This window comes from Caenorhabditis elegans, chromosome V (assembly GCF_000002985.6).
Source record: "Caenorhabditis elegans chromosome V".
Classification (NCBI taxonomy): Eukaryota; Metazoa; Nematoda; class Chromadorea; order Rhabditida; family Rhabditidae; genus Caenorhabditis; species Caenorhabditis elegans.
In genome coordinates, this window is record NC_003283.11 from 1249519 (window position 1) to 1273439 (window position 23921).

Below are 23921 nucleotides of genomic sequence, written 5' to 3' on the forward strand. Positions count from 1 at the left end.
AGCACTTTATGTAAGCATTAAAATGGAAGCGTTTGGTTTTTTTTAAAGCAGCATGTATGTATCCTACTAGAGACTTACTAGATACCTGCTGGATACCTACTAGATACCTACTGGATACCTACTAGATACCTACCTACTATGTACCTACTAGAGTATTATCACACCAACTACTTAGTCTAGTGATAAATAAATTGTTGGTTATAATTCAGTGCAAATTTTTATAACTGTTAATGTAAAAATTCCTCGAATTTAGTTGTTAGAGATATAGAATGTATTAGTGGTTTTGAGCACTTTATGGAAGCATTAAAATGGAAGCGTTTGGTTTTTTTAAGGAGCATGTATGTACCCTACTAGATGCCTACTAGGTACCTACTAGATACCTACTGGATACCTACTAGATACCTACCTACTATGTACCTACTAGAGTATTATCACACCAACTACTCAATCTGGTGATAAATCAATTGTAGGTTATCACAATGGATACATCAAGCGTTCCTTGCAAGGTGACAAAAGGTCAGATATCTGCAAGAGATAGTAATCCTAGGGACCATGTGTCCTTTCTCTCGGTAATTGAGATGTGTCGTTATGAGGGAAACGTTGCAGGGGGTTTATGGTTATGTTTATGGGGAAAGAACAGATGGTTGGAGGATATTTAGAGGGGACTTTGGAATTCAATTTCAGAACATTTTCAAGTTGGAATTAGGCAAAAAGTAGAGTGGATACTTGTTAGTAGCAATCAAGAGGAGAGTTAACTAGACATGATAGGCAGGCACGGCTGCCTATCGCCTGCTTTAAAACTGCCCGTGCCTTAAAGTCAGCCTACGCAAAAGCCCTACTTTTAAATTAGCTTGACTTTAAAATTTAGAAGAATAGATGGAAAAAAACATAGTTTGGGGATTTTTTGAAAAATTTCAAAAACTTCGGATATTGTCAGAAAATGTTCAGTATTGAAAAAATAAAATTTAAAGTTTTCAAGTAGAAAAATATATCACAATAGCATCAAACTTCCGAAGAGAAAATTCTAAAATAGGCTAAGAATGTATTACAGTTTGATCTACGAAAAATGCGGGCAATTTTTCCAGAAAACCTGTGACGTCAGCACGCTCTTAACCATGCGAAATCAGATGAGATGTCTGCGTCTCAATTCCCGCATTTTTTGAAGATCAAACCGGAAATAAGATTTTGACTCCCCATCACTCCTCTGCACAAACAATGGCGGGAAAAATATGTTTGAAATTTCAATTTTTCCATTTAACAATTTTATGATTGAAAATTCCCACAAAAATCTAGGCAAAAAAATTATTATTATTAAATTATTCAAAATGCGCTGTGACGTCACAAAAAATCAAAAAAAATTTTCCCGCCGTTTTTGGGTGCAGTGGAGCGATGGGGGCAACCTGACACCACGTGATAATGCCTGCCTGCCTAGAAACGTGTCTACGTAACCAGAAAAGCATCTGCAATTAATTTTCATTTTGCAAAAAAAAAAACTGAAAAAAAAACAAAGTTTACGAGAGCTCCAGAAAATCGAATCAAATCGAAATAACAGGATAACATTTCGAAAATAAAGTTTTTTTTAATCGTCATTTCCAAACGAAACCAATATATTTTTTTGTGTGGCGCCGCCATCTATCTATCTCCGAGCAAGAAGCGCTCACTTTTTGTGCTGTTTTTTTTTGTTGCTCCGCACTAAGAGCTCATGCGCTCTTCATTTCGTTCAAGAAGAAATGAACGAATGAGCCTATAGTATACAAAACGAATGGGTCATTAAAATGGAACTGAAATTGTTTGCAAGAGGAACGCGATGAGAAAGAGGTTGTGTAGGATTCAAGGGAGCGTCTAAAAGGTAGTCAAGAAGTTTTGAACTGGAATTTAAAAATTGACATTGGCGGGAATTCAAATTTCTTCAGAAAAGTTTTGGCAGGAATTCAAAGTTCTTCAGAAAAAATGTTGGCGGGAATTCAAAGTTCTTCAGAAAATTTGGTTGTCCGCGCCGGGGGGCGCTGAATACTTTTTTAATACTTTTAAAATGAATATGAATACTTTTTAAGTAATGTTAAGTCAGAACAAATGAGAGAATTCCATCAAAGTTTAAAGCCAATATTAAAAAAAAAAACAGCTATACACTAGAACACTATTGAAGCTTAATGATGCTGAAACATGCGACGAGGAACGGGAAAAGTGGTGGTTTTTGAAAAGAAAAAACGAGAACAAGTGAGCTCTCCCGAAGAGCATGAGAGCTATAGTTTTACGAGACATTTTGACGAGATCATTGGTAGGGGAAGAAGAAAGGCACAAAAAACATATATTTATGTCAAGTGAAATGGAAAAAATTTAGGGAATTTTTGAGAATTTCGAATTTTCTGATTTATTTGCTAGTTTCCTTAATTTTAGAGGTACATGTGCCTTGGCAGAAGACCTACCTATTTGCCTACGTACCAGTTTTTCGCGGGTTACTGTAATACTACTGTAGACGGTTGGTTTGGAAATATTATTGAATACCAAAGTGGTTTGGCAATTCTAACAAGACACCTCTTATCAATGAGCACTCAATCAATTATAATATATTTATATTATCACTAAAATCCTTCTGTTTGTTCTCATCAGAACAGATGATAAATGTGCAAAACAGAGGGAAACATTAGTGGGTTGGCATGCTTACTGTCTTATCTACAATTAGGTTTGTAACAAACCCTTTGGTATTTTGACAAAAAATAAATTATTTATTGAATATCTGGGTGATATAGAAAACTGAAAACTCCGGCTTTGGCCTAGACTTAGGCTCAGGTATAGGCTTAAGTTTAGGGTTTGGCTTAGGATTAGGTTTAGGCTGAGCCTCAGGTTTAGGCTTAGGCTTAGGCTTCGGCTTCGGCTTAGGGTTAGTCTTAGAGTTAGGTAAAGGCTTTGGCTGGACGTTGGGGGGGGGGGGGGAAGTGATAAAAAAGAAGTTCCAGAGAACTCGAGAATTTGGAAAAAAATAAGAAAAATACACAAAAATCGTGAAGAAAATAGCCAAAATTCGAAAAAAAAGACTAGCCAAAAAGCTAGCCTTTTACTTTGAAAAAACTGAAATAATGTTGCACACTTAAAACATCTACAATTTTTAGTTTACCACTAGTTGCCTCCAAGAATTACAAAAGCCTGCTGAAAAATCAAACAGTTTCGGAATTTGAAATTCCACGTAGCAAATGCCAATTTCACACCAATCATGTTAATTTACACTAATCTAGTATGAAGGTTAGTATGTGTGAAAAATAAAGTCGACAATCAACAGAAGGTCACTTCACTACTGCTGCTGCCTCCCCTCTCCTCCTCCTCTAATTAACCATCCCATTTTCATTTTCAAGCACTCCCTAACGCCTACCAATCCAACCAAAGAATTGACATATGTCTCTCTTCAGAACACCAGCTCTCCTTCTTTTAGGTGAAGCTCTCCCCGGTGCTCTCTTGCTCAATGAGCATAATGGGATTTATTTGGTGGGGGAGAAGAGCTTGTAAGTCGGGGCGGAACACACAAGAGATGAGCCTGAATCAAATTATGATAATTATTTGGAGACGATAATTTGGAACAAGGGTGGATGTCAAACGATTTTTTCCGGCAAATCGGCAATTCGGCAAATTGCCGGAATTGAAAACTTCCGGCAAAATATGCAGATTTGCCAAAAATTTTCGGCAAAATGTGGTTTTGTACATTTTTTTCGGATAATTTCAGAATTTCAACCTTAATCGGCAAACTTGTACGCATCCTATGAATTTTCCCACATCTTTTTTGACGAGTAAGCAAATTCTGTAAAATATCTGGTGAAAACCGGCAAAAAAAAATTCAGAAAGACACAGTTTTGAGTGTTTCCGTCGCATAAAAATCGATTTAAAAAATTCCGGCAAATTGATATTTCGGCAATGGGTAAATCGGCAATTTGCCGAAAATCGGAATTTGCGGCAAGTTGGCAAACCGGTAATTTGCCGATTTGCCGAATTTGTCGACAAAAAAATTTGCCGAACGGCAAATTTTGCCCACCCCTGATTTGGAAAATTTTTAGGGAAGGGGTAAATTTTAAAATGGAAATTAAGAATTTTGAGTGAGTTACAGGTGAAATAACTTCAAGAATATTTAATACAATACAATATTTTCAAATATGTGGACTTACCGAAATCGCCGAGCTCTCCAAATTTTGAAATTTGCACATTGTGCAAAAATTGAGCGAAAACCAGCCAACTCAGTTTTCTACTAATTTTTGCACTTTTTGAGCTCCAAAAAAAATTCCAATTTACCTAGTATTACCACCACGGCAAATTTGCCAAACTTGCCGGTCTTGGCAAATTTCAAAAACATCCCTGCTTTCATGGCTAATCTGGATTGTTTCTTGATGCGTATTGAAATTAGTATATCTTTCAAAGTCATGCGAAAGATTTATGCAATTGATGCATTTAAGCTTTTGTTGTTTTTTGGCACAAAAACACCCAATTTTTATAAATATATGGGTATACACAAAATACATATTATATTATTTTAAAATTTAAAAAATAATTTTGGTACTTAATTTATGGGTCTGTTTTTCGAAAAAAAAACTATTCTTGAAGCTGTATTTCCTACAAAATTATTTTGCTGCAAATGAGCATTTGGAGCAAGAAAAAATCGATCTGAAAATGTTAGAAAACAATTCATTTATTTTTTCGAAAAATTTCCTAATGTCATTTTTAGGAACTACTGTAACTTACCAAGAAACATTTTAGAGCAATACAATCATCATTAACTATATATAAAAAAATACAGTTCGTCTGTCCGGAGATTGTAGTCTATGTAGTCTTTGTAGTCTGTGACGTCACGCCCAAATTTCAGTGAGAATAGTGGGCGTGGCACCCTTCGTGGTGAGACCCATCGTGGTGAGACCCTTCGTGGTGAGACCCTTCGTGGTGAGACCAATCGTGGTGAGACCCTTCGTGGTGAGACCCATCGTGGTCAAATTTTCAGTGAACAATTTTTGGCGGGAAATTCAAATTTTCAGTAAAAAAATTTTGGCGGGAAATTCAAATTTTCAGTGAAAAAAATTTTGGCGGGAAATTCAAATTTTAAGTGAAAAAAATTTTGGCGGGAAATTCAAATTTTCAGTAAAAAAATTTTGGCGGGAAATTCAAATTTTCAGTGAAAAAAATTTTGGCGGGAAATTCAAATTTTCAGTGTAAAAAATTTTGGCGGGAAATTCAAATTTTCAGTGAAAAAAAATTTTGGCGGGAAATTCAAATTTGCAGTGTAAAAAATTTTGGCGGGAAATTCAAATTTTCTGTGAAAAAAATTTTGGCGGGAAATTCAAATTTTCAGTGAAAAACAATTTTGGCGGAAAATTCCAATTTCTGAGAAAAATCGAGAAATGTCTGCAATGTTCCAGAAGTTTCTAGAAAATTCGAGAAAATTCCGGAATGGTCCAGAATTTTCTAGAAAATTCTAGAAAGTTCTGGAATAATTTTTTCCACATCTTACAGTGGTTAGAAATCAACAATCATTAACTATATATAAAAAAATACAGTTCGTCTGTCCGGAGTTTGTAGTCTATGTAGTCTTTGTAGTCTGTGACGTCACGCCCAAATTTCAGTGAGAATAGTGGGCGTGGCACCCTTCGTGGTGAGACCCATCGTGGTGAGACCCTTCGTGGTGAGACCCTTCGTGGTGAGACCAATCGTGGTGAGACCTTTCGTGGTGAGACCCTTCGTGGTGAGACCAATCGTGGTGAGACCTTTCGTGGTGAGACCCTTCGTGGTGAGACCAATCGTGGTGAGACCTTTCGTGGTGAGACCCTTCGTGGTGAGACCCATCGTGGTCAAATTTTCAGTGAACAATTTTTGGCGGGAAATTCAAATTTTCAGTGAAAAAAATTTTGGCGGGAAATTCAAATTTTCAGTGAAAAACAATTTTGGCGGAAAATTCCAATTTCTGAGAAAAATCGAGAAATGTCTGCAATGTTCCAGAAGTTTCTAGAAAATTCGAGAAAATTCCGGAATGGTCCAGAATTTTCTAGAAAATTCGGGAAAATTCTGGAATAATTTTTTCCACATCTTACAGTGGTTAGAAATCAACAATCATTAACATATATAAAAAAATACAGTTCGTCTGTCCGGAGTTTGTAGTCTATGTAGTCTTTGTTTCTGCGGAAAGATATTGTGGCGGGAAATTTAAATAGGGCAAGTAAAAAATTTTGGCGGGAAATTCAAAATTTTTGTGGAAAAAACTTGGGGGGGGAAGTCAAATTTTGAGTGGTAAACAAAATTGGGGGGAAATTCCGAATTTTGAGGAAAATTGGGGAAAGTTTGGCAAGGTTCAGGAGGTTTTTGGAAAATTGGGGAAAATTCGGGATGGTTCAGGAATTTTTTGGAAAATTTGGGAAGATTTGGGATTAATTTTTTCAAATTTTACCGGGGGTTGGAATTCAACATTCTTTAACATATATAAAAAAATACAGTTCGTCTGTCCGGAGTTTGTAGTTTATGTAGTCTTTGTAGTCTGTGACGTCACGCCCAAATTTCAGTGAGAATAGTGGGCGTGGCACCCTTCGTGGTGAGACCCATCGTGGTGAGACCCTTCGTGGTGAGACCCTTCGTGGTGAGACCAATCGTGGTGAGACCTTTCGTGGTGAGACCCTTCGTGGTGAGACCAATCGTGGTGAGACCTTTCGTGGTGAGACCCTTCGTGGTGAGACCAATCGTGGTGAGACCTTTCGTGGTGAGACCCTTCGTGGTGAGACCCATCGTGGTCAAATTTTCAGTGAACAATTTTTGGCGGGAAATTCAAATTTTCAGTGAAAAAAATTTTGGCGGGAAATTCAAATTTTCAGTGAAAAACAATTTTGGCGGAAAATTCCAATTTCTGAGAAAAATCGAGAAATGTCTGCAATGTTCCAGAAGTTTCTAGAAAATTCGAGAAAATTCCGGAATGGTCCAGAATTTTCTAGAAAATTCGAGAAAATTCCGGAATGGTCCAGAATTTTCTGGAAAATTCTAGAAAGTTCTGGAATGGTCCAGAATTTTCTAGAAAATTCGGGAAAACTCTGGAATATTCCAGAACTTTCTAGAAAAATCGAGAAATGTCTGCAATGTTCCAGAAGTTTCTAGAAAATTCGAGAAAATTCCGGAATGGTCCAGAATTTTCTAGAAAATTCGGGAAAATTCTGGAATAATTTTTTCCACATCTTACAGTGGTTAGAAATCAACAATCATTAACATATATAAAAAAATACAGTTCGTCTGTCCGGAGTTTGTAGTCTATGTAGTCTTTGTAGTCTGTGACGTCACGCCCAAATTTCAGTGAGAATAGTGGGCGTGGCACCCTTCGTGGTGAGACCCATCGTGGTGAGACCCTTCGTGGTGAGACCCTTCGTGGTGAGACCAATCGTGGTGAGACCTTTCGTGGTGAGACCCTTCGTGGTGAGACCAATCGTGGTGAGACCTTTCGTGGTGAGACCCTTCGTGGTGAGACCAATCGTGGTGAGACCCTTCGTGGTGAGACCCTTCATGGTGAGACCCATCGTGGTCAAATTTTCAGTGAACAATTTTTGGCGGGAAATTCAAATTTTCAGTGAAAAAAATTTTAGCGGGAAATTCAAATTTTCAGTAAAAAAAATTTTGGCGGGAAATTCAAATTTCTGAGAAAAATCGAGAAATGTCTGCAATGTTCCAGAAGTTTCTAGAAAATTCGAGAAAATTCCGGAATGGTCCAGAATTTTCTAGAAAGTTCTAGAAAGTTCTGGAATGGTCCAGAATTTTCTAGAAAATTCGGGAAAACTCTGGAATATTCCAGTACTTTCTAGAAAAATCGAGAAAATTTTCAGTGAACAATTTTTGGCGGGAAATTCAAATTTTCAGTGAAAAAAATTTTAGCGGGAAATTCAAATTTTCAGTAAAAAAAATTTTGGCGGGAAATTCAAATTTTCAGTGAAAAAAATTTTAGCGGGAAATTCAAATTTTCAGTAAAAAAAATTTTGGCGGGAAATTCAAATTTTCAGTGAAAAAATTTGGGCGGGAAATTCAAATTTTCAGTGAAAAAAAATTTAGCGGGAAATTCAAATTTTCAGTGAAAAAAATTTTAGCGGGAAATTCAAATTTTCAGTAAAAAAAATTTTGGCGGGAAATTCAAATTTTCAGTGAAAAAAATTTTGGCGGGAAATTCAAATTTTCAGTGAAAAAAAATTTTAGCGGGAAATTCAAATTTGCAGTGTAAAAAATTTTGGCGGGAAATTCAAATTTTCTGTGAAAAAAATTTTGGCGGGAAATTCAAATTTTCAGTGAAAAACAATTTTGGCGGAAAATTCCAATTTCTGAGAAAAATCGAGAAATGTCTGCAATGTTCCAGAAGTTTCTAGAAAATTCGAGAAAATTCCGGAATGGTCCAGAATTTTCTAGAAAATTCGGGAAAATTCTGGAATATTCCAGAACTTTCTAGAAAAATCGGGAAAACTCTGGAATATTCCAGAACTTTCTAGAAAAATCGAGAAATGTCTGCAATGTTCCAGAAGTTTCTAGAAAATTCGAGAAAATTCCGGAATGGTCCAGAATTTTCTAGAAAATTCGGGAAAATTCTGGAATATTCCAGAACTTTCTAGAAAAATCGGGAAAAGTCGGCAATGTTCTAGAACTTTCTAGGAAATTCGAGAAAATTCCGGAATGGTCCAGAATTTTCTAGAAAATTCTAGAAAGTTCTGGAATGGTCCAGAATTTTCTAGAAAATTCGGGAAAATTCTGGAATATTCCAGAACTTTCTAGAAAAATCGGGAAAAGTCTGCAATGTTCCAGAACTCTCTAAAAAATTCGATAAAATTCTGAAATGTTCAATTTCGTGGAAAAATTCAAGAAACTTCTGCAAAGTTCTACACGGGGTTCTGGCTCGACCCCGCGCTCCATTGGACACTGAAATGGCGGGAAAAAACTTTGAAATCGCAAGAGGAATTTTCACGCAGCGCGTTGAAAAAAGTGTATGCATTTGCGCGTGACGGTGTTTCTTCAAGTTTTGATACTCCTAGAATATTCTGAAGTTTCAATAATTTTAAAAAAATATCAAAAATTGTTATAATTTTCAGAAACGCTCGCCAAAAACTTTCGGAAAGGACCGGAAAATTTTCATATGATTTGAAGAACATAGAGAAAATTATACGTTCAAGAAATTTAGAAATAGTTCCAGGAAACTTGAGGTTTTAAGTTGTAATTGCTCAGAACTTAGTTATATAATATTTATGTTGCTCGAAAATTTCCGGTAACCAGGGAAAAAACGTTCCATCTGCAAAGAAGGCTTAGAAAATTTAGAATTTGATTTCAATTTTGAGTACGCCAGTCGGAGCACGCGCTTCAGCGCGTGCGAACGGCTGGTTTTTTATAATTTAAAAAAAAGCACAGTTTTAAGTGTTCCCATCTTATAAAAAATCTCACTAAAAACTTCCGGCAAATTGCCAAAAATGAAAATTTTCGGCAAATAGGCAAATTGCCGATTTGCCGAATATTCCGCCCATGCAATTTTTTGTTGTTTTTTTTTGGTACAAAAACACAACAAAAAAATCCCCTAATATGGCTATTACCTTAAATAGGATCCGCCCTAATTTTGGCTCTGCGCGAGCTTCATCTCAAAAGTGTACATTAGTACATTTTTTACTTGCAATCATTCACGTGCTTCATGCCAACTGCTATGCATATTCTTGTCAATTCTTCTCATATTCTTTTCTCCTGAGCTCTCAGCTCATAATAGGCAAAAAAAAGTACTCAGCTCTGCGCATAGCATATTTCTTTTTTTTTTCATATTCTATCGAGTCTCATTTCATTCCACATTTATCTCATGCTTCATGGCTTTTCACTTCTAGTTTTCATAGTACTTTTAAATTTTTCTGTAAACTAGCTTAAAATTTTTGAAAATTTTTTATTTACTGTCAAAAAGTGTCAATTACTCAGTTTTTGCCATTTTGGAAGTCGATCAAAAAAAGTTTTTTACCAAAACTTTGACCGAAAATTATGAAAAATCTGAAATATTTTAGAGTGTTTCATTATAAAATTTGGTTGCTTTGGATTATTATAAGTGTATTTAGACAACATGTATTATTAGGTTAAACAAATATTGTTGAACTACTAAAATATCGAAAAATAAAAACAGTGATCTGAAATTAAAAAAAAAAATCTAATGTTAGTAAAAAACTCGGCCATCGAATTTTTAATTATTACAAAATTCTGAAAATGCGTATTCCGCAACATATTTGACGCGCAAAATATCTCGTAGCGAAAACTACAGTAATTCTTTAAATGACTACTGTTGTGCTTGTGTCGATTTACGGGCTCGATTTTTGAAATTAATTACCGATATAATATCAATATTAAAAGCAAAAAAATGAGAAAATATTACGAAGTAATTTTTGAAAAAAAAACCCCCCGTAAATCGACACAAGCTCTACCGTAGTCATTTAAAGGATTACTGTAGTTTTCGCTACGAGATATTTTGCGCGTCAAATATGTTGTGCAATACGCATTCTCAGAATTTCATGTTTTCGTAATATGTTAAACTCATAGTCAGATGTAGCGAAATTATTAAACTCCATTTTTGGTTTTTTAACTCGATTGGGCATGTCGCTCAGTATTTCAGTTTCGTTTCAAAACGGAGCTCCTCAAAACTTCCAAGTGGTGAGATTTTGAAGAGAAAGCTTTTGCGGATACACTCTCAGAACTTTTTGCCAATTTTGGTCGTCCGTTGTTTCTCGCAAAACGGCTTTTCCTCCGGCTTTCTTCTGTTTCTTCCACCAAATTGGACCTCTTTTCTCTTTTCGTCCCTGCGTTTCGTTTCCCGTTACTTTTTTCCCAAACCAGCCACGTCGTCGTTGCGCCCCAAGTCCTCCCAAAAAAGCGGTGCGATGACAACGTGTGTGCTCGGCGAGCCCAAAGGCGATTTTTGATTTTTTTTTAATTTTCAGTCGGCTTACCCAATGTCTACTTTGTCTTATTCTAACACAGTCCACGATGGTAGTAAGCTAACGAAGAAAAAGAAGAAGACAAATGGAAATTTTGATCCACGGAACAAACGGGAAGAAGTGAGTATTTTGGCACACAAAAAAAGCGACGGGGCCTAGAAAAATCGGAAACTCGGCCAGCTATTGATATTCCGCAAGAGTGCACAAATTTGTTTAATTTCTAAAGTTTTCCGGAGCAAACCAAAAAAATTAGAAAATTAAATATTTTTTGTTTCCGTTTGCACGGATTTCTGGCTTCCTTCATAAAAATGGAAGAGTTTGCCGAACTAGGCCATTTTGGCTCGGTCATATCTGGGGTAGATTTACGGCGCGTTGCGTGTCGCGTCGCGGCTCGATTTTAGTTGTAAGACTAAATATATTTGTCCGTGTGGAGTACACGACTTTCCCACGCGTTGTCCGTCTGGCGATTTTCAATGGAGCGCAAAAAATTCAATGAGGAAGACCAGAACCCCGGGATTAGCCTGGAAAATGTTCTCCTCGAGGAGTACACGAGCTGCGTAAATCGACACATATATCTATAGATGCGTTTTTTTTTGATTTTTGACTCAAAAAGGTAAAAACCGAAAATTTAGAAAGAAGTGTGCGCCTTTAAAAAGTACAGTAGTCTCGAAATCTTGCACTTTTCCTATTTTCAGATGTTTTTTGTATTACTTGAATACAATTTTTTCTGAAAATGTGTATTTCGCAACATATTTGACGCGCAAAATATCTCATAGCGAAAATTACAGTAATTCTTTAAATGGATACTGTAGCGCAGGTGTCGATTCACGGGCTCGATTCTATTTTCGTTCATTTTTTCGTATTAATTAAATTTAATTTAAAAAAAAAAAAAAAACGAGCCCGTAAATCGACACCAGCGCTACAGTATCCATTTAAAGAATTACTGTAGTTTTCGCCACGAGATATTTTGAGCTTTAAATATGTTACGCAATACGCAGACTTCTCAAAATTTTGTGTTCCCATAGTATATGACTTTATAATTTTATCAATTTTCACAAAAAAAACTTTAAATTTTTAAAAGAAACAAGAAAAAATTAAAGAAGCCGAAGCTGATTGCGAAATAGCTATACTTTTTAAAGGCGCATGCATCGTTTCATAAAATATAATTTTTTTAAATCGTGTCGAGACCGGTTACCGTACTTTTGCGTCGAAAATTACAACATTTCGCTATTGGATAATAGGACTTGAAAGGCAACCACCTAAAATTTTAGCTAAAATCGGGGGAAAAAAAACGAGATTTTCTGATTTTCCCAGAAAAAATCTCGACTTTAGATCAAAAATATTTTTTTTATTACAAGTTTCAGTTTCAGTCTCCAATGTGGCTCATGGAGGCGTGTGTCAATCCAACAACTGCCGGCTCACGAAAATGGCTAACAGAATTTCTGCCGATGGCTGCTCAGCTTCTTCTCGCCGACCGGCCGGCCTACATAATTGTTCGAAATTCGTGGAATCCCACACCGTTCGACCATTATCCATCGAGACCTGCCACGTCTATTCTGACGACGAGTGCCGGTAACGACAACAGCATCTACGTTTCAACGGATGCAAAGATCTGGACAAGTCAAGAGATCCGAGCCACCGTCGAGGACTGTGACTTTGCATCCGGAAACATGTGGTTCTACATCGGAGCTCCACGAAGTTCCGACGAACTTTTCGAAAATGTAATCGATCCACTGTTGCAGTGGAATCGTGCACCATCTGGCAGTGGTGAACTTATTGGGAGTGCCGAAGACGCGTTGGCACTGCTGCATTGGAATGCTGCAGGAGAAGTCGCCGTGCTTGGAGCTCGAGAGCTGAAGGTATAAAGGATCTTTGACTGCACCACACTTATACATGCTTCATTGCAGAAGTTGGCTAGCCGTCTCGGGATTGTTATCGAGAATGAAGACGCGATGGTTATCGACTGTCTCGAGGAGGACTTCTCTTCCAATGCCGCCACCGCCACATCCTCGGACGAACCAGAGGTGCCACGTAGAATTCCGATATTCGATATGTTCTGGGTCGGCATCGCGTTAATTATCCTCCAATTGTTGTACTTGTTATCGAAATTCGACTTTTTCCGGGAATGGTTCGCCTAAAGATAATTGATAAATAAAAACTAAAACAGAAGCACAATAAAATTCACATTTAAGTTTATGGATAGGGCTTAGACAAAAAAAAGAGGGAAGCAAATATATAAAACTCTTTTTGAAGGGGGTGATTTGGGTGGTGGATAGGGGGAAAGGATATTTTTTCACAACACAAATTATCTATTTTCGCGGAGAAAAAGCGTAAAATCGTGGGGATGTACATTCACACAGACACACACATTCAAAAAAGAAAATAATTTAGGTTACGACGTGAATTTGGGGGTGGGTGAAGGAATTTTTTATAAGGGGAGAGAAAAGACAGCAGAAGAAAAAGAAGTGAAAATCAAAAAAAAATTACATTAGATAAAATTTAGAGTGATAGGAAGAGGGGTTGCATTAGAAAATTTTCAGTGGAAAGAAACAAAAAAATACGACTAAGAGCTTGATGGTGAAAGAGTGCCGAAGAGGGGGGTATCACAGAGATTATCGTTTCGATTAACAACATCCACCGCTCTTCTTGTCTTGAACCGGTTGACTTCCCGTGATACGCACACCTGGAGCACCTCCGGCTCCTTGAACTGGTCCCATACGTGATTTGATTTCCGAAGCCATGGTAAGGAAGGCCTGAAATGTGATTTTATTTTTTTAAAAATCATTTTTAGCCCAACAAACCTGTTCAACATTCGTCGATGACTTGGCGGATGTCTCGAGGAACGGGATTCCGAGTTGTCCAGCATAATCCTGGGCAGCTTGAGTCTCCACAGCTCTCTTCGCTGTCAAATCGCATTTGTTTCCGACCAACAGCTTGTTGACGTTCTCACATGCGTACCTATCGATTTCCTGAAGCCACTGCTTCACGTTGTTGAATGTCTCCTGAAAAATGCTCATAATATTTATTGTTATAAGCTTTTTAGGAAAATAAACTAACTTGGTCAGTGATATCGTAGACAACGATAATTCCGTGAGCTCCGCGGTAGTAGCTCGATGTAATTGTGCGGAAACGTTCCTGACCAGCAGTGTCCCACTGAAAAATAACTGTTTTAAAACGAATTCGCCATTTTATTTGGTTAAACTCACGATTTGAAGCTTGATAGTTTTGCCGTCGAGCTCAATAGTACGGATTTTCTGAAAATTACAAAATCATAATAAATAATTTCGACGGAAATACTGAAAACTTACAAAGTCAACTCCGATAGTGGAGATGTATGATTCAGTGTATGTGTCATCGGCGAAACGCAGCAACAGGCACGATTTTCCGACGCCAGAATCTCCGATGAGGAGGAGTTTGAAGAGGTAGTCGCTGAAATTGGGAAAAAAATTGTTAGAAACCGAATATTCTTCTGCCGCAAACTCACTATTCAGGGTTCATTGCTGCCATCTCCTTTTTGTCGATCTGATAAATTGGAACCCCCTGAAAAATTATAAATTGCGAATTGAATAAAGCATGAGGAATCGATGCGAGAATGAGGAAAATGAGTGTCAAAAAGGATTGCGAAAGTAAAGATGAGAACGGTGACAAATCATATGACAAATCGGTCAGCAACAGGAGACAACGTGTATAATTTATTGATCGCGGTGCGGTTTGTAAACAAAAGAGAAAGCAACGAGAGAAAACCGGTTTTATCCAGACGAACAGTGCAAGAAAACCTGACTCTTTTATCAGTAAAAGAATTTTTCCTGAAAGGAAAAATTCTAAAATTCCACCGGATCAGTTTACAGACTCCAAAGCTAGAAAATATTTCGCAAGACTTTTTTATCGATAAAAATTACTTTTTCGGCATAATTTCGACTCTGATCACGCCAATAGGCAGATATTAACATCAGAAACACAATAAAGAACGTCTGGAAGCTTTTAAAAAGTCGAAAAATGGATAAAATTAGCCAGGAAAAGCTGTGGAATCGGGAGAAATGACGTGGCGAGGCAGAGAGATGAATACCCCGTGACTGCGGAGCGGCTGCGGCGCAACGCGTGCGATGGGGCGCACATGCATTATTGAAATAAAAACATGTTTTTATTGAATTTATTTGATCGAAAATACATACCTATAAATATATAAATAATATATAATATAAATATATAAATAATACGAATTTTATCTAATTTTCTGAATATCTGAAAGCATAAAAAGAACTTCACTATTTGAAGATCCTTTCCAATCTAGGAAATAATCAGATTAATCTATTGATTTTGCAGATTTTTTCCACAGAAGCTACATATGGGAGTGAATTCTTCACAAGTTGCACAAGATAGATTAAGGTGCGTAGTAAAAAATAAAAATAATTTATGGAAATTTTAAACTTTTAGTCTCACTTCTACCAGTCAAAACTCCCCGAGAAACGGTTTGCGGAGCGCTCGAAATGTGTTGAGAGCAACTTCGCGACTCAAGTTTTCGTTCAAAGTAAGTTTTAAGCACTCTGAAAATATCAAAAACGGATTTTAAAATCCGAAAATACGATATCCGGTCTCGACACGACAAACTTTTGTTAAATGCAAATTAAGTGTGTGCGTGCGCCTTTAAATCCAACTGTAAAAACTTCAAACTTTCGTTTTTTTCCATCAATTATATATTACGGGAACACAAAATTATGAGAATGCGTATTGTGCAACATATTTGACGCGCAAAATATCTCGCAGCGAAAACTACAGTAATTCTTTAAATGGATTGTGTAGCGCTGGTGTCGATTTACAGAAATCATTAATTAATCGATAAAATATTAAAAAAAAACACAAAAATGACAAAAAAAAATCATTGAAGTTGAAAAAAAATCGTTTTTAATTTTTAAAACTGTAGTTTTCGCTACGAGATATTTTGCGCGTCAAATATATATTGTGTAATGCGCATTTTTAGAATTTCGTGGTCTCGTAGCGAAAATTACAGTAATGACTTGTGTCGATTTACGGGAGCGATGTTTGAAATTAATTTCTTCTAGTGACAGCGAAATTATTTTCCAATTTTTTGCTTAATTTCGAAATTCATTTCAAAAATCGAGATCCCGTAAATCGACACAAGCGCTAGAGTAGTCATTTAAAGGATTACTGTAGTTTTCGCTACGAGATATTTTGCGCGTCAAATATGTTGTTTCGTTCCCATAATGTATAGTTTGAAGTTACAGTACTAGTTAAAGGCGCACACATTATCGCATTTGGCAAAATATTTGTCGTGTCGAGACCGTCCAACTTCCGCGTCACCAGGAGTACTGGCTTTCCTCATTTAATTTTTTGCGCTCCATTGACAATCGTCCGCCGGACAACGCGTGGAAAAGTGTTGTGTACTCCACACAACGAAAATCGAGCCGCGACGCGACACGCAACGCGCCGTAAATCTACCCAAGATATGGACGAGCCAAAATGGCCTAGTTCGGCGCAAACTCTTCCATTTCAATTTTTAAGTTAAGCCAGAACCGCGTGGCGTCGGGATAAATAAATTAAATAATAAACGACAAATCTTTTGCAGAGAAAATCTTCCACTCGAGACCAAATCCGACCGTTCGAGGAACTCATCAAAAGTTGGCCAGTTCAAGATCTCAACCTTCTTCTAGCAGAATTTGAAGCCGATTCGAAGCTACTCGAGTTTCAGCGACTATGTGATAATTCAAGAAAACCGACAAATTCTTTCCTCAGAGACTTCGAGAGCGGGAGAACCGTGTCAGGAAATCTGAATATCTTATTCAAATTCACCTCAATTCGCGCTAACCGCGCATTCGTTTCTCAAAGATGTACAAATCTCAAAATCTCGGCAAACTACGATGAGAACCCGGAAAACTTTGATTTGTGCGAGCAAAAATTTTTGAAATTCGAACAAGACGCGGTCGAGATATTCTTGAAATCGTACATTTATAACGAACAATGGCCGGAAAACTTGGGAAGTGAGATGCTCGAACAACTGTGCACAGATTTTGGATGTTTTAAGAAACTTGAAGAAGATGTGAAGCATATGTACAAGCAGGATCTGAAGCATGGCGACTTGATAATTGAAGTTGTCGACGGAAGTGAGTAGAATAGTTTTTTAGTTTCTTAGCCTTGGGCTTAGGCTTAGGCTTATCAATAGGCTTAAGCACGGGACTATGTTTAGGTTTAGGCTTAGGCTTAGGATTAGGCCCAGGCTCAGGCTTAGGCTTAGGTATAGGCTTAGGCTTAAACTTAGGCGTATGCTTATGCTAAGGAGAAGGCTCAGAACTCAAAGACTTAGGCTTAGGCTTAGGCCTAGGGCCAGGCTTAGGCTTAGGACTAGGGCCGGGCTTAGGCTTATGCTTACAACTAGGCTCAGGCTCAGGCTCAGGCTTTGGCTTTGGCTTAGAGTTAGGCACAGGCGTAGGCTTAGGCTTAGCTTTAGGCTTAGGCTCAGGGTTAAGCTGGGAATAAAAAAGAAAAAAGAAACTCAGAAAATTCAAGAACTCAGGAAAATTTAAAAAAATCTGAAAAATGAGACATTCCAAGATCGGGCAAAATACCATTAAAAAATTCGATAAAAAGTGCCAAAAAAAGCAATAGGTTCGAAAAAAAAGAACAAAAAAGCTAATTACTTTACAAAAAATCTAAATGCAATTATTTCAGAAAACACCGAAGAAAACAGCGAGAGCTTCAAAATTCGATGCTCTTCTCTAATCGCTGCTTCACGAAGTAAAATCATACGATCGTTACTGCTGAGAAAGTTGACTGAGAAAAATGAAGGAAGTTCGACAAGTCGTCCCAAACGAATTGTCTTCTCTGAACTAATATTCCCACAAGCATTCGCTCCGATATTTGTCTCATTTCTGTACACTGATCGACTGGATTGGAGTTTGGCGCCAAAATCCGAAGACTCTATATCTTCGTTATCACAAGCCAAAGCTATAACGAATAGTGGTAGAACTCCGGATTTACAACTGGCTAGAGCTCTGCAATTAATTGAGATTGCACGGTTTTTCGAAGTCGAACAGTTGGTTCAAGGTATCTATTTTACTTAAACGATCGATCCGCGAATCAGGGATGGGCGGCAATCGCCGTTTCACGTGGTGCCAGACAATACCATTACGGTTTGATCTACAAAAAATGCGGGAATTTTTTCCACAAAAAATGTGACGTCAGAACGTTCTTAACCATGCAAAATCAGTTGAGAACTCTGCGTCTCTTCTCCCGCATTTTTTGTAGATCTAAATAGATCAAACCAAAATGGGACACTTTGACACCACGTGCCGTTTGGCAGTTCTTTTGTAGACAAATTCGGCGAATTGCCGGTTTGCCGATTTGCTAGAAATTTTCAATTCCGGCAGTTTGCAATTTGCCGGTTTGCCGGAAATGTTTCGGCAAGTTGCTTTTTTCGGAATATGTATAGTTTTCTTTAGATAAGTTGATATAACTTGCTTACTTTCCAAAATATGTGTAGGAACATTCGTAGGATTTGCAATTTGCCGGTTTGCCGAAATGTTCAATACCGGAATTTTCCAGATTTGCTGGAAATTTTAAATTCTGGCAAATTGCCGGTTTGCCGATTTGCCGGAGATTGCAATTCCGGCAATTTGCTGATTTACCGGAATTATTCGTTCGCCGCCCACCCGCGCCGTGAATTTTGCAAAAAAAAGTAGCGTCGCAGAGAAAAAGAGGCGGAGCGTATTTTTGCAGTCCTACGGCACGGTTTTTTGCTTGGGATAATTTTGGGGGTCCCAATCGGGGGGCCCACAAAACCTTGCGGAAATTCAAATTTGCAACTGCCGCACGGTCTCGAAAAACAGAAGCTGCTCGATGTTAGGGATTGGGAGACTTAGAGAAAAATTAACTGTGCGGAGGTTGCAAAATTGAATTTCCGCACGGTTCTATGATTTCCGGCAAACCGGCAAACAGCAAATTGCCGAAATTGAGAATTTTCGACAAATCGGCAAACTGGCAATTTGCCAAATTTGTCTACAAAAGAACTGCCGAACGGCACGTGGTGTCAGAGTGTCTTATTTCGGCTTGATCTACGCAGATCTACAAAAAATGCGGGAGAAGAGACACAGAGTTCTCAACTGATTTCGCACGGTTAACAACGTGCTGAAGTCACCTTTTTTTGGGAAAAAAATACCCGCATTTTTTGTAGATCAAACCGTAATGGCATTACGTGTGGGCGTGGTCAATTCCTCGATCGGGTTCCCCCGATTAACCGGTTTTCTGGTATCCCAGCTAGCTAACTCATTACATTACAGCTTGCGAAGATGTTGTCGTCAAGAATCTCTCATGTGACAATGTGGTTGGCATTCTTCAATGGGGCCGAGCTAACAACTCGAAGTACATCTCGACTCACGCATTTCGGTTCATAGAGCGTGATTTTCTGAAAATTGCCGCATCAAGCTGTTTTTTCGAGCTCACTTCCAATGAGATGACAGAGATCACACAGAGTCAGTTCCTTCAAACTACCGAACTGGACCTTCTCGACGCTTGCTGTCGATGGGGTGAACACGCTCTTCTAAAGAAAATGGAAGACCGCGAGCCGAACTTAGTGGCAGACACATGCCACTCTATAAGTCGACGAGGCCTGAAAAAGTCTGAGAAGTCTGGAGACGAGCTTAAAGAGATTTTGAAACCTCTAGCGGATAATATAAGGAAAGACTATTCGCTACCACCATTCCATCAAGACTTGACAAATGCCTATAACAAGGGGATCCTGGAGCAGTCTCCGTTGGGACAGGATCTAGTTGTATGTGCATCAACTTCAGAGATTAACCCAGATGTTCATTGGCTGAAGCCAGAAGATGAAAGTACCGGACCAAGATATTACAGGTTTGTAATAAATTCAATAATAAAATTGTTTTACTAGTAGTAGTAGTAGTAGTAGTAGTAGTAGTAGTAGTAGTAGTAGTAGTAGTAGTAGTAGGGCTAACAGCTCCGCGTGTGCAATGAATTGCGAAAGGTAGTTATTTGAAGCGGCCGACACGTTCGGTGCTCCGCGCCGCTCTATACATTCGGCTACATGCGGCTTGAGTGACGCCGTGAGGCCGGCGCGGCGACCTCATTGGAGCCCCAACTAATGGTAAGTTTTCAGACCTTATCACACTGCTCTACTGAAACATCGAAACATCAAAGATCCTTCCTGGTTTGGGAAATTGCTCGTTACGGACACCAATGCACCATGCTCATTGGAATTCACAAATCTATACCCGGATATATTAAGCGGCGAGTTGTTCAACAAAGTGAAGGTTCTAGTTTTGAATAGAACGGAGGATCCTGATTTCACAAGTCTGTTACGGAATTATCATAGGAGAGTGGCGTTAGAAATGGTGAGAAGATTTATTTAAAAAATTGATGTAGCATAACAAATAAAACAACATTTTACAGATAATACGGCGAACACTAATTGAGCTCGACATTCCCGAGGAATGCATATCCTGCCACCTTTTGCCGGAGGACACTTCCAATAAACCAAGCACGCCTCCCGATGTGCTATCACCAGGATGCAAGGAAATTTTCTAATTTTTTTTACTCGTCATATTGGAAACGGGTTTTTTTTCATAATTACGGATGTCAAGATATTCTATAGTACAAACAGATTTATAAATATGCCCGTAAAGCCATTTTATTCTTCTTTATTTATTTATTTGAATGTTATGAACACAATTTCACAGCTGGCTATAACCAGTTTCAGGCTTAGTTTTAGGCTTAGACTTAGGGTTAGACTCAGTCTTGGGCTTAGGCTTAGGCTTAGACTAAGACTTCGGCCTAGGCTTAGGCTCAGGACCAGGCTTAGGCTCAGGCGTAGGTTTTGAAATAGGCTTAGGCCTAGACTTAGGCTTATGCTTAGGCTTTTAGGTTAATCTTAGACGTAGGCTTAGGCTTAGTATTAGACTTATGCGTAGGCTTAGTCTTAGACTTAGGCTTATGCCTAGGCTTTCGCTTAGGTTTAGTCTAACGCTTACGCTTAGGCGTAGGTGTAGTCCTAGGCGTAGGCTCAGGCATATGCTTATGTTTAGACTTAGGATTAAGCTTAGGTCTAGTCTTAGTCTTAGGCTTAGTCTTAGGCTTAGGCTGGGCGGAAATTAAAAAAAAATAAATATAGAAATTCTTGGAAAAATGCAAAAATTACACAATCCCAAAAAAATCTGAAAACAGCAGAACCCTGTGCCCAGAAACAAGGAAAAAAGCGAAAAAAAAACACGAAAAATGAAACATTCCAAAGTCGGCAAAAAATGAAAAATTGAAAAAATTGTCCGGCACATGTCCAAAAAAGCAACAGATCCAAAAAATAGTGACAAAACATAAGACTCTGACTCTAAAAAGATTTCACGTGAATTATCTTATATTTTCAAAAAAAAAACCACGGTATCCACGTGGGTTATTGGAAAACGTTCGAACTTGCACATTTAATTAACTTTCAAATTTATTCCTATTTTAGTTTTCCATCATCTTAGCTGCTAAGAATATGGGACTGTTTTCCAAAGGAGGCTTTAAAAGAAAAGCGCAAAAAAAGAACATTAAAATAGTGAGTTTTCATTTTTTTTCTCGTCTGTTTACAGAATAATCATTACCTTTTTAGAAGAAAAAATCTGAGGCGAAAAGCAACAAACCCCGTCCAAAGTCAAACCGTACCTCTTCTGGTAAAATACCGAGTAAATCAAGTACACCGCTGAAGGAAAGAGGCTTGACAGTAGAGCAGGAGCAGCAGAAAAAGAAGAAAACTTCGGAAAATACAAGAACTGAAGATTTTCGAGAACAAGAGGAAGATGCTGTGAACGAGGAAGCTGATGCAAAACCGTCGAAAAAGGCCCGCGGAAAATCATCCAGGCGTAGAGAAGGTAGTTTTATTACGGAATACACCATATTTTCATACAAATAATACTCTGATGGGGAATGTTGCGCCAAAAAATATACATTGTCTGATGATTTTCCGCTTTTGAACCGCAACTTCGATGTTGGACTTCGACAGGCCACATTATCTTATTCTTAACTTTTATAGATTACGGAAATTACAGTACTTTTTTTAAAGAGAATTACACTTTTTGCATTCAAGATAAAACTATGTATACCATTTTTAGAGCAGAATTACGAAATTTCGTAATTTTGCGGTTTACGTGGCAATCTCTCCTTTTTATCATTAGTGCTCAGTTTTATTCGAACTGCAAAGTTCACGTTATCCGAATATATTTCGAAAATCCAGTAGTTTTTATGCATTTCTTTTTCAACAACACGATGAAATAATATTATAGAAAAAATGCTACTTTTGTAGAACTTTGTAGTAGATCACCCTTTGACGCTAAGAATGAGAATATTATATCATTGCGAAACTTTGCCATTCTGCCTTAAAAAGGGTATACGGTCTCGCCACGAAAATTTTATTTTGAATGAAGAGTACTGTAATTCCCGTCTTCTATAAAAGTTAGGAATTCGACATAAAAGTTTTGGTTTAAAAACTAAAATTTTTTTGGGCGCAACATTTATTATCAGAGTAATATTTGTATGAATTTATTTTTAACAAAACTTTATAGTATAATCTAAATTGAGCATATTTCCAGGCCTAGTTCCCACTCCGATTGGTCAAGATCTGAACGTTGAAGTTACCAGCAGAGGTATTGACGATACTGAAATGAAGCGAGTTGTCGAAAAGTTCAAGCTAGAAAAGAAGAATGCCACTCCAATCACTGCACCAATCGATGAAAAATCAAAACTATTGATGGACAGACTTCCAACAAAGAAACCCTGTCCTGTACAGAAAGATAATGGAATGGATGAAGCATCTTCTTTCTACACAAAGCCGAAGGAAGCAAAGAAGAAATCAGAAGTATCAGTTTTCTTGAATATGGATGATTATGACCAATTTCCAAAGTTGGCTGATGTTCTGATGATGTCCCCATATAATGTGTTCAATGCAGATGGAGTTCCATTTTGGGCTGTGAATCCTGAGCCAAATGATGAAGATTTGGTAAGCTCATGTAAATAAATGATATTTTTTCAATAATCCATATGATTTAGAAGACTACAGCACCAATAATCTCCGTTGGAAGTGAGCATTTGGAGTTGTATCACGACAAAAAGATCACTCTTCAAACCATCGAGAACACACAGCTTATGCTCAATGAGCTTCAACCATTGACGGAATTGATGAAACGAGATGAGATTCACTTCACGCCTCAACTTGTCTTTTCCAATACTCTACGATCCATTGTCAATCCACAACAAATGGAGGAGAAACAACGGAGCGGAAGTATATCGGATGAAAGCCAAAAGCCGGGCAAGCTGGTCTTTGATATTGAGAAAGTAGAGGAGTATGTCTACTCGGTAATTATTTTAGTTTCTTCAGTTGAATTTCACTGTAGAAAATTTTCAGAGAAGCAATCCAATTGAGTCTGCGAAAATGCTGCTTCAGGAGAGGAAATTGAGCAACGTCCAAACGACAACTACAAGTACTGCTGCAGCAACTTCCAACAGTTGTGACGAACCTCTTTGATCTGAATGTCTCCTTTCTTTTACTTACTTTCAATGAACTTCTTGGTGTCTCTGAATAAATTTGCTTTCGAATTTGGGGTTTAGGGGTCGCCGGAAATTCTCAATTCTGGTAAATAGGCGATAAAATAAACTTCTGTACAAGCTAGCATACTTTGTTTGGCCTTTTCTGGTATATTTGGTTAGGCTGAACAGTTTTTTGAAACAAAAAAGAATGACTTCATATGATTTTCCCATACTTTTGAATTTTTGAAAAAATCAGCTTTTATATATTTTTATCAATTGGTATTTTCTAGTATATTTGAACATTTTGAACAGTTTTTTGAAATAAAAAAAAATGACTTCATATGATTTTGATTTTGATTTGATTTTTTTTTCGATTCCGGCAATTTTCCGATTTCCGGATATTTTAAATTCTGGCAAATTGCCCATTTGCCCAAAATTTTCAATTCTGGCAAATTACCGATTTGC

The 23921-nt window shown here is 37.7% G+C and overlaps 4 protein-coding genes and 1 non-coding gene across 7 annotated transcripts; 4 read left to right on the plus strand and 1 right to left on the minus strand.

The window, feature by feature from the left end:
• Positions 1 to 10823: 10823 nt before the first annotated feature.
• C39F7.1 lies at positions 10824 to 13100 on the plus strand (the record flags this gene model as incomplete). 3 transcript variants are annotated; one of them, NM_001313130.4, is made up of 3 exons in its annotated part: positions 10824 to 11051; positions 12302 to 12790; positions 12839 to 13100. In NM_001313130.4, the coding sequence occupies 3 exons, from the start codon at positions 10947 to 10949 to the stop codon at positions 13067 to 13069; spliced, it is 825 nt and encodes a 274-aa protein (NP_001300059.1). The 3 variants fall into 3 exon arrangements, with proteins under 3 accessions (NP_001300059.1, NP_001300058.1, NP_001300060.1); NM_001313129.3 differs by having other exon boundaries at positions 10852 to 11051; positions 12296 to 12790; positions 12839 to 13098; NM_001313131.3 differs by lacking the exon at positions 10824 to 11051 and having other exon boundaries at positions 12308 to 12790; positions 12839 to 13069.
• rab-1 (RAB family) lies at positions 13099 to 14471 on the minus strand. The gene is made up of 6 exons (NM_070996.8): positions 14416 to 14471; positions 14240 to 14360; positions 14138 to 14185; positions 13989 to 14084; positions 13733 to 13933; positions 13099 to 13684 (listed from the first exon to the last, which is right to left on the minus strand). Exons 1-6 carry the CDS (start codon positions 14436 to 14438, stop codon positions 13556 to 13558), a joined length of 618 nt encoding a protein of 205 aa, NP_503397.1. The 5' UTR covers positions 14439 to 14471; the 3' UTR covers positions 13099 to 13555.
• Positions 14472 to 14991: 520 nt separating this feature from the next.
• Positions 14992 to 15043, plus strand: C39F7.7. Its single transcript, NR_068600.1, has one exon. It is a non-coding gene; the product is annotated as an Unclassified non-coding RNA C39F7.7 (non-coding RNA).
• Positions 15044 to 15254: 211 nt separating this feature from the next.
• Positions 15255 to 20642, plus strand: C39F7.5 (BACK domain-containing protein). Its single transcript, NM_070997.8, has 7 exons — positions 15255 to 15317; positions 15366 to 15459; positions 16516 to 17050; positions 17616 to 17990; positions 19223 to 19796; positions 20059 to 20293; positions 20352 to 20642. The coding sequence occupies exons 1-7, from the start codon at positions 15277 to 15279 to the stop codon at positions 20484 to 20486; spliced, it is 1989 nt and encodes a 662-aa protein (NP_503398.1). The 5' UTR covers positions 15255 to 15276; the 3' UTR covers positions 20487 to 20642.
• Positions 20643 to 21392: 750 nt separating this feature from the next.
• Y75B7B.1 (DNA-directed RNA polymerase III subunit RPC4) lies at positions 21393 to 23527 on the plus strand. The gene is made up of 5 exons (NM_070998.4): positions 21393 to 21492; positions 21547 to 21805; positions 22523 to 22929; positions 22980 to 23285; positions 23335 to 23527. The coding sequence occupies exons 1-5, from the start codon at positions 21433 to 21435 to the stop codon at positions 23452 to 23454; spliced, it is 1152 nt and encodes a 383-aa protein (NP_503399.2). The 5' UTR covers positions 21393 to 21432; the 3' UTR covers positions 23455 to 23527.
• The last annotated feature ends 394 nt before the right edge of the window (positions 23528 to 23921 follow it).

What these genes read in the sequence shown, in the direction of transcription:
- C39F7.5 (NM_070997.8), top strand. Translation starts at nt 15,277, where the DNA reads ATGGGAGTGAATTCTTCACAAGTTGCACAAGATAGATTAAG. An exon ending in AGTCGAACAGTTGGTTCAAG is followed by an intron (nt 17,991 to 19,222) that starts GTATCTATTTTA and finishes ATTACATTACAG; the next exon opens with CTTGCGAAGATGTTGTCGTC. An exon ending in GGAGAGTGGCGTTAGAAATG is followed by an intron (nt 20,294 to 20,351) that starts GTGAGAAGATTT and finishes AACATTTTACAG; the next exon opens with ATAATACGGCGAACACTAAT.
- Y75B7B.1 (NM_070998.4), top strand. Translation starts at nt 21,433, where the DNA reads ATGGGACTGTTTTCCAAAGGAGGCTTTAAAAGAAAAGCGCAAAAAAAG. An exon ending in AGCCAAATGATGAAGATTTG is followed by an intron (nt 22,930 to 22,979) that starts GTAAGCTCATGT and finishes CATATGATTTAG; the next exon opens with AAGACTACAGCACCAATAAT. An exon ending in TAGAGGAGTATGTCTACTCG is followed by an intron (nt 23,286 to 23,334) that starts GTAATTATTTTA and finishes GAAAATTTTCAG; the next exon opens with AGAAGCAATCCAATTGAGTC.
- rab-1 (NM_070996.8), bottom strand. Translation starts at nt 14,438, where the DNA reads ATGGCAGCAATGAACCCTGAATA. An exon ending in CCACTATCGGAGTTGACTTT is followed by an intron (nt 14,186 to 14,239) that starts GTAAGTTTTCAG and finishes TGTAATTTTCAG; the next exon opens with AAAATCCGTACTATTGAGCT. An exon ending in CATCGACGAATGTTGAACAG is followed by an intron (nt 13,685 to 13,732) that starts GTTTGTTGGGCT and finishes ATCACATTTCAG; the next exon opens with GCCTTCCTTACCATGGCTTC.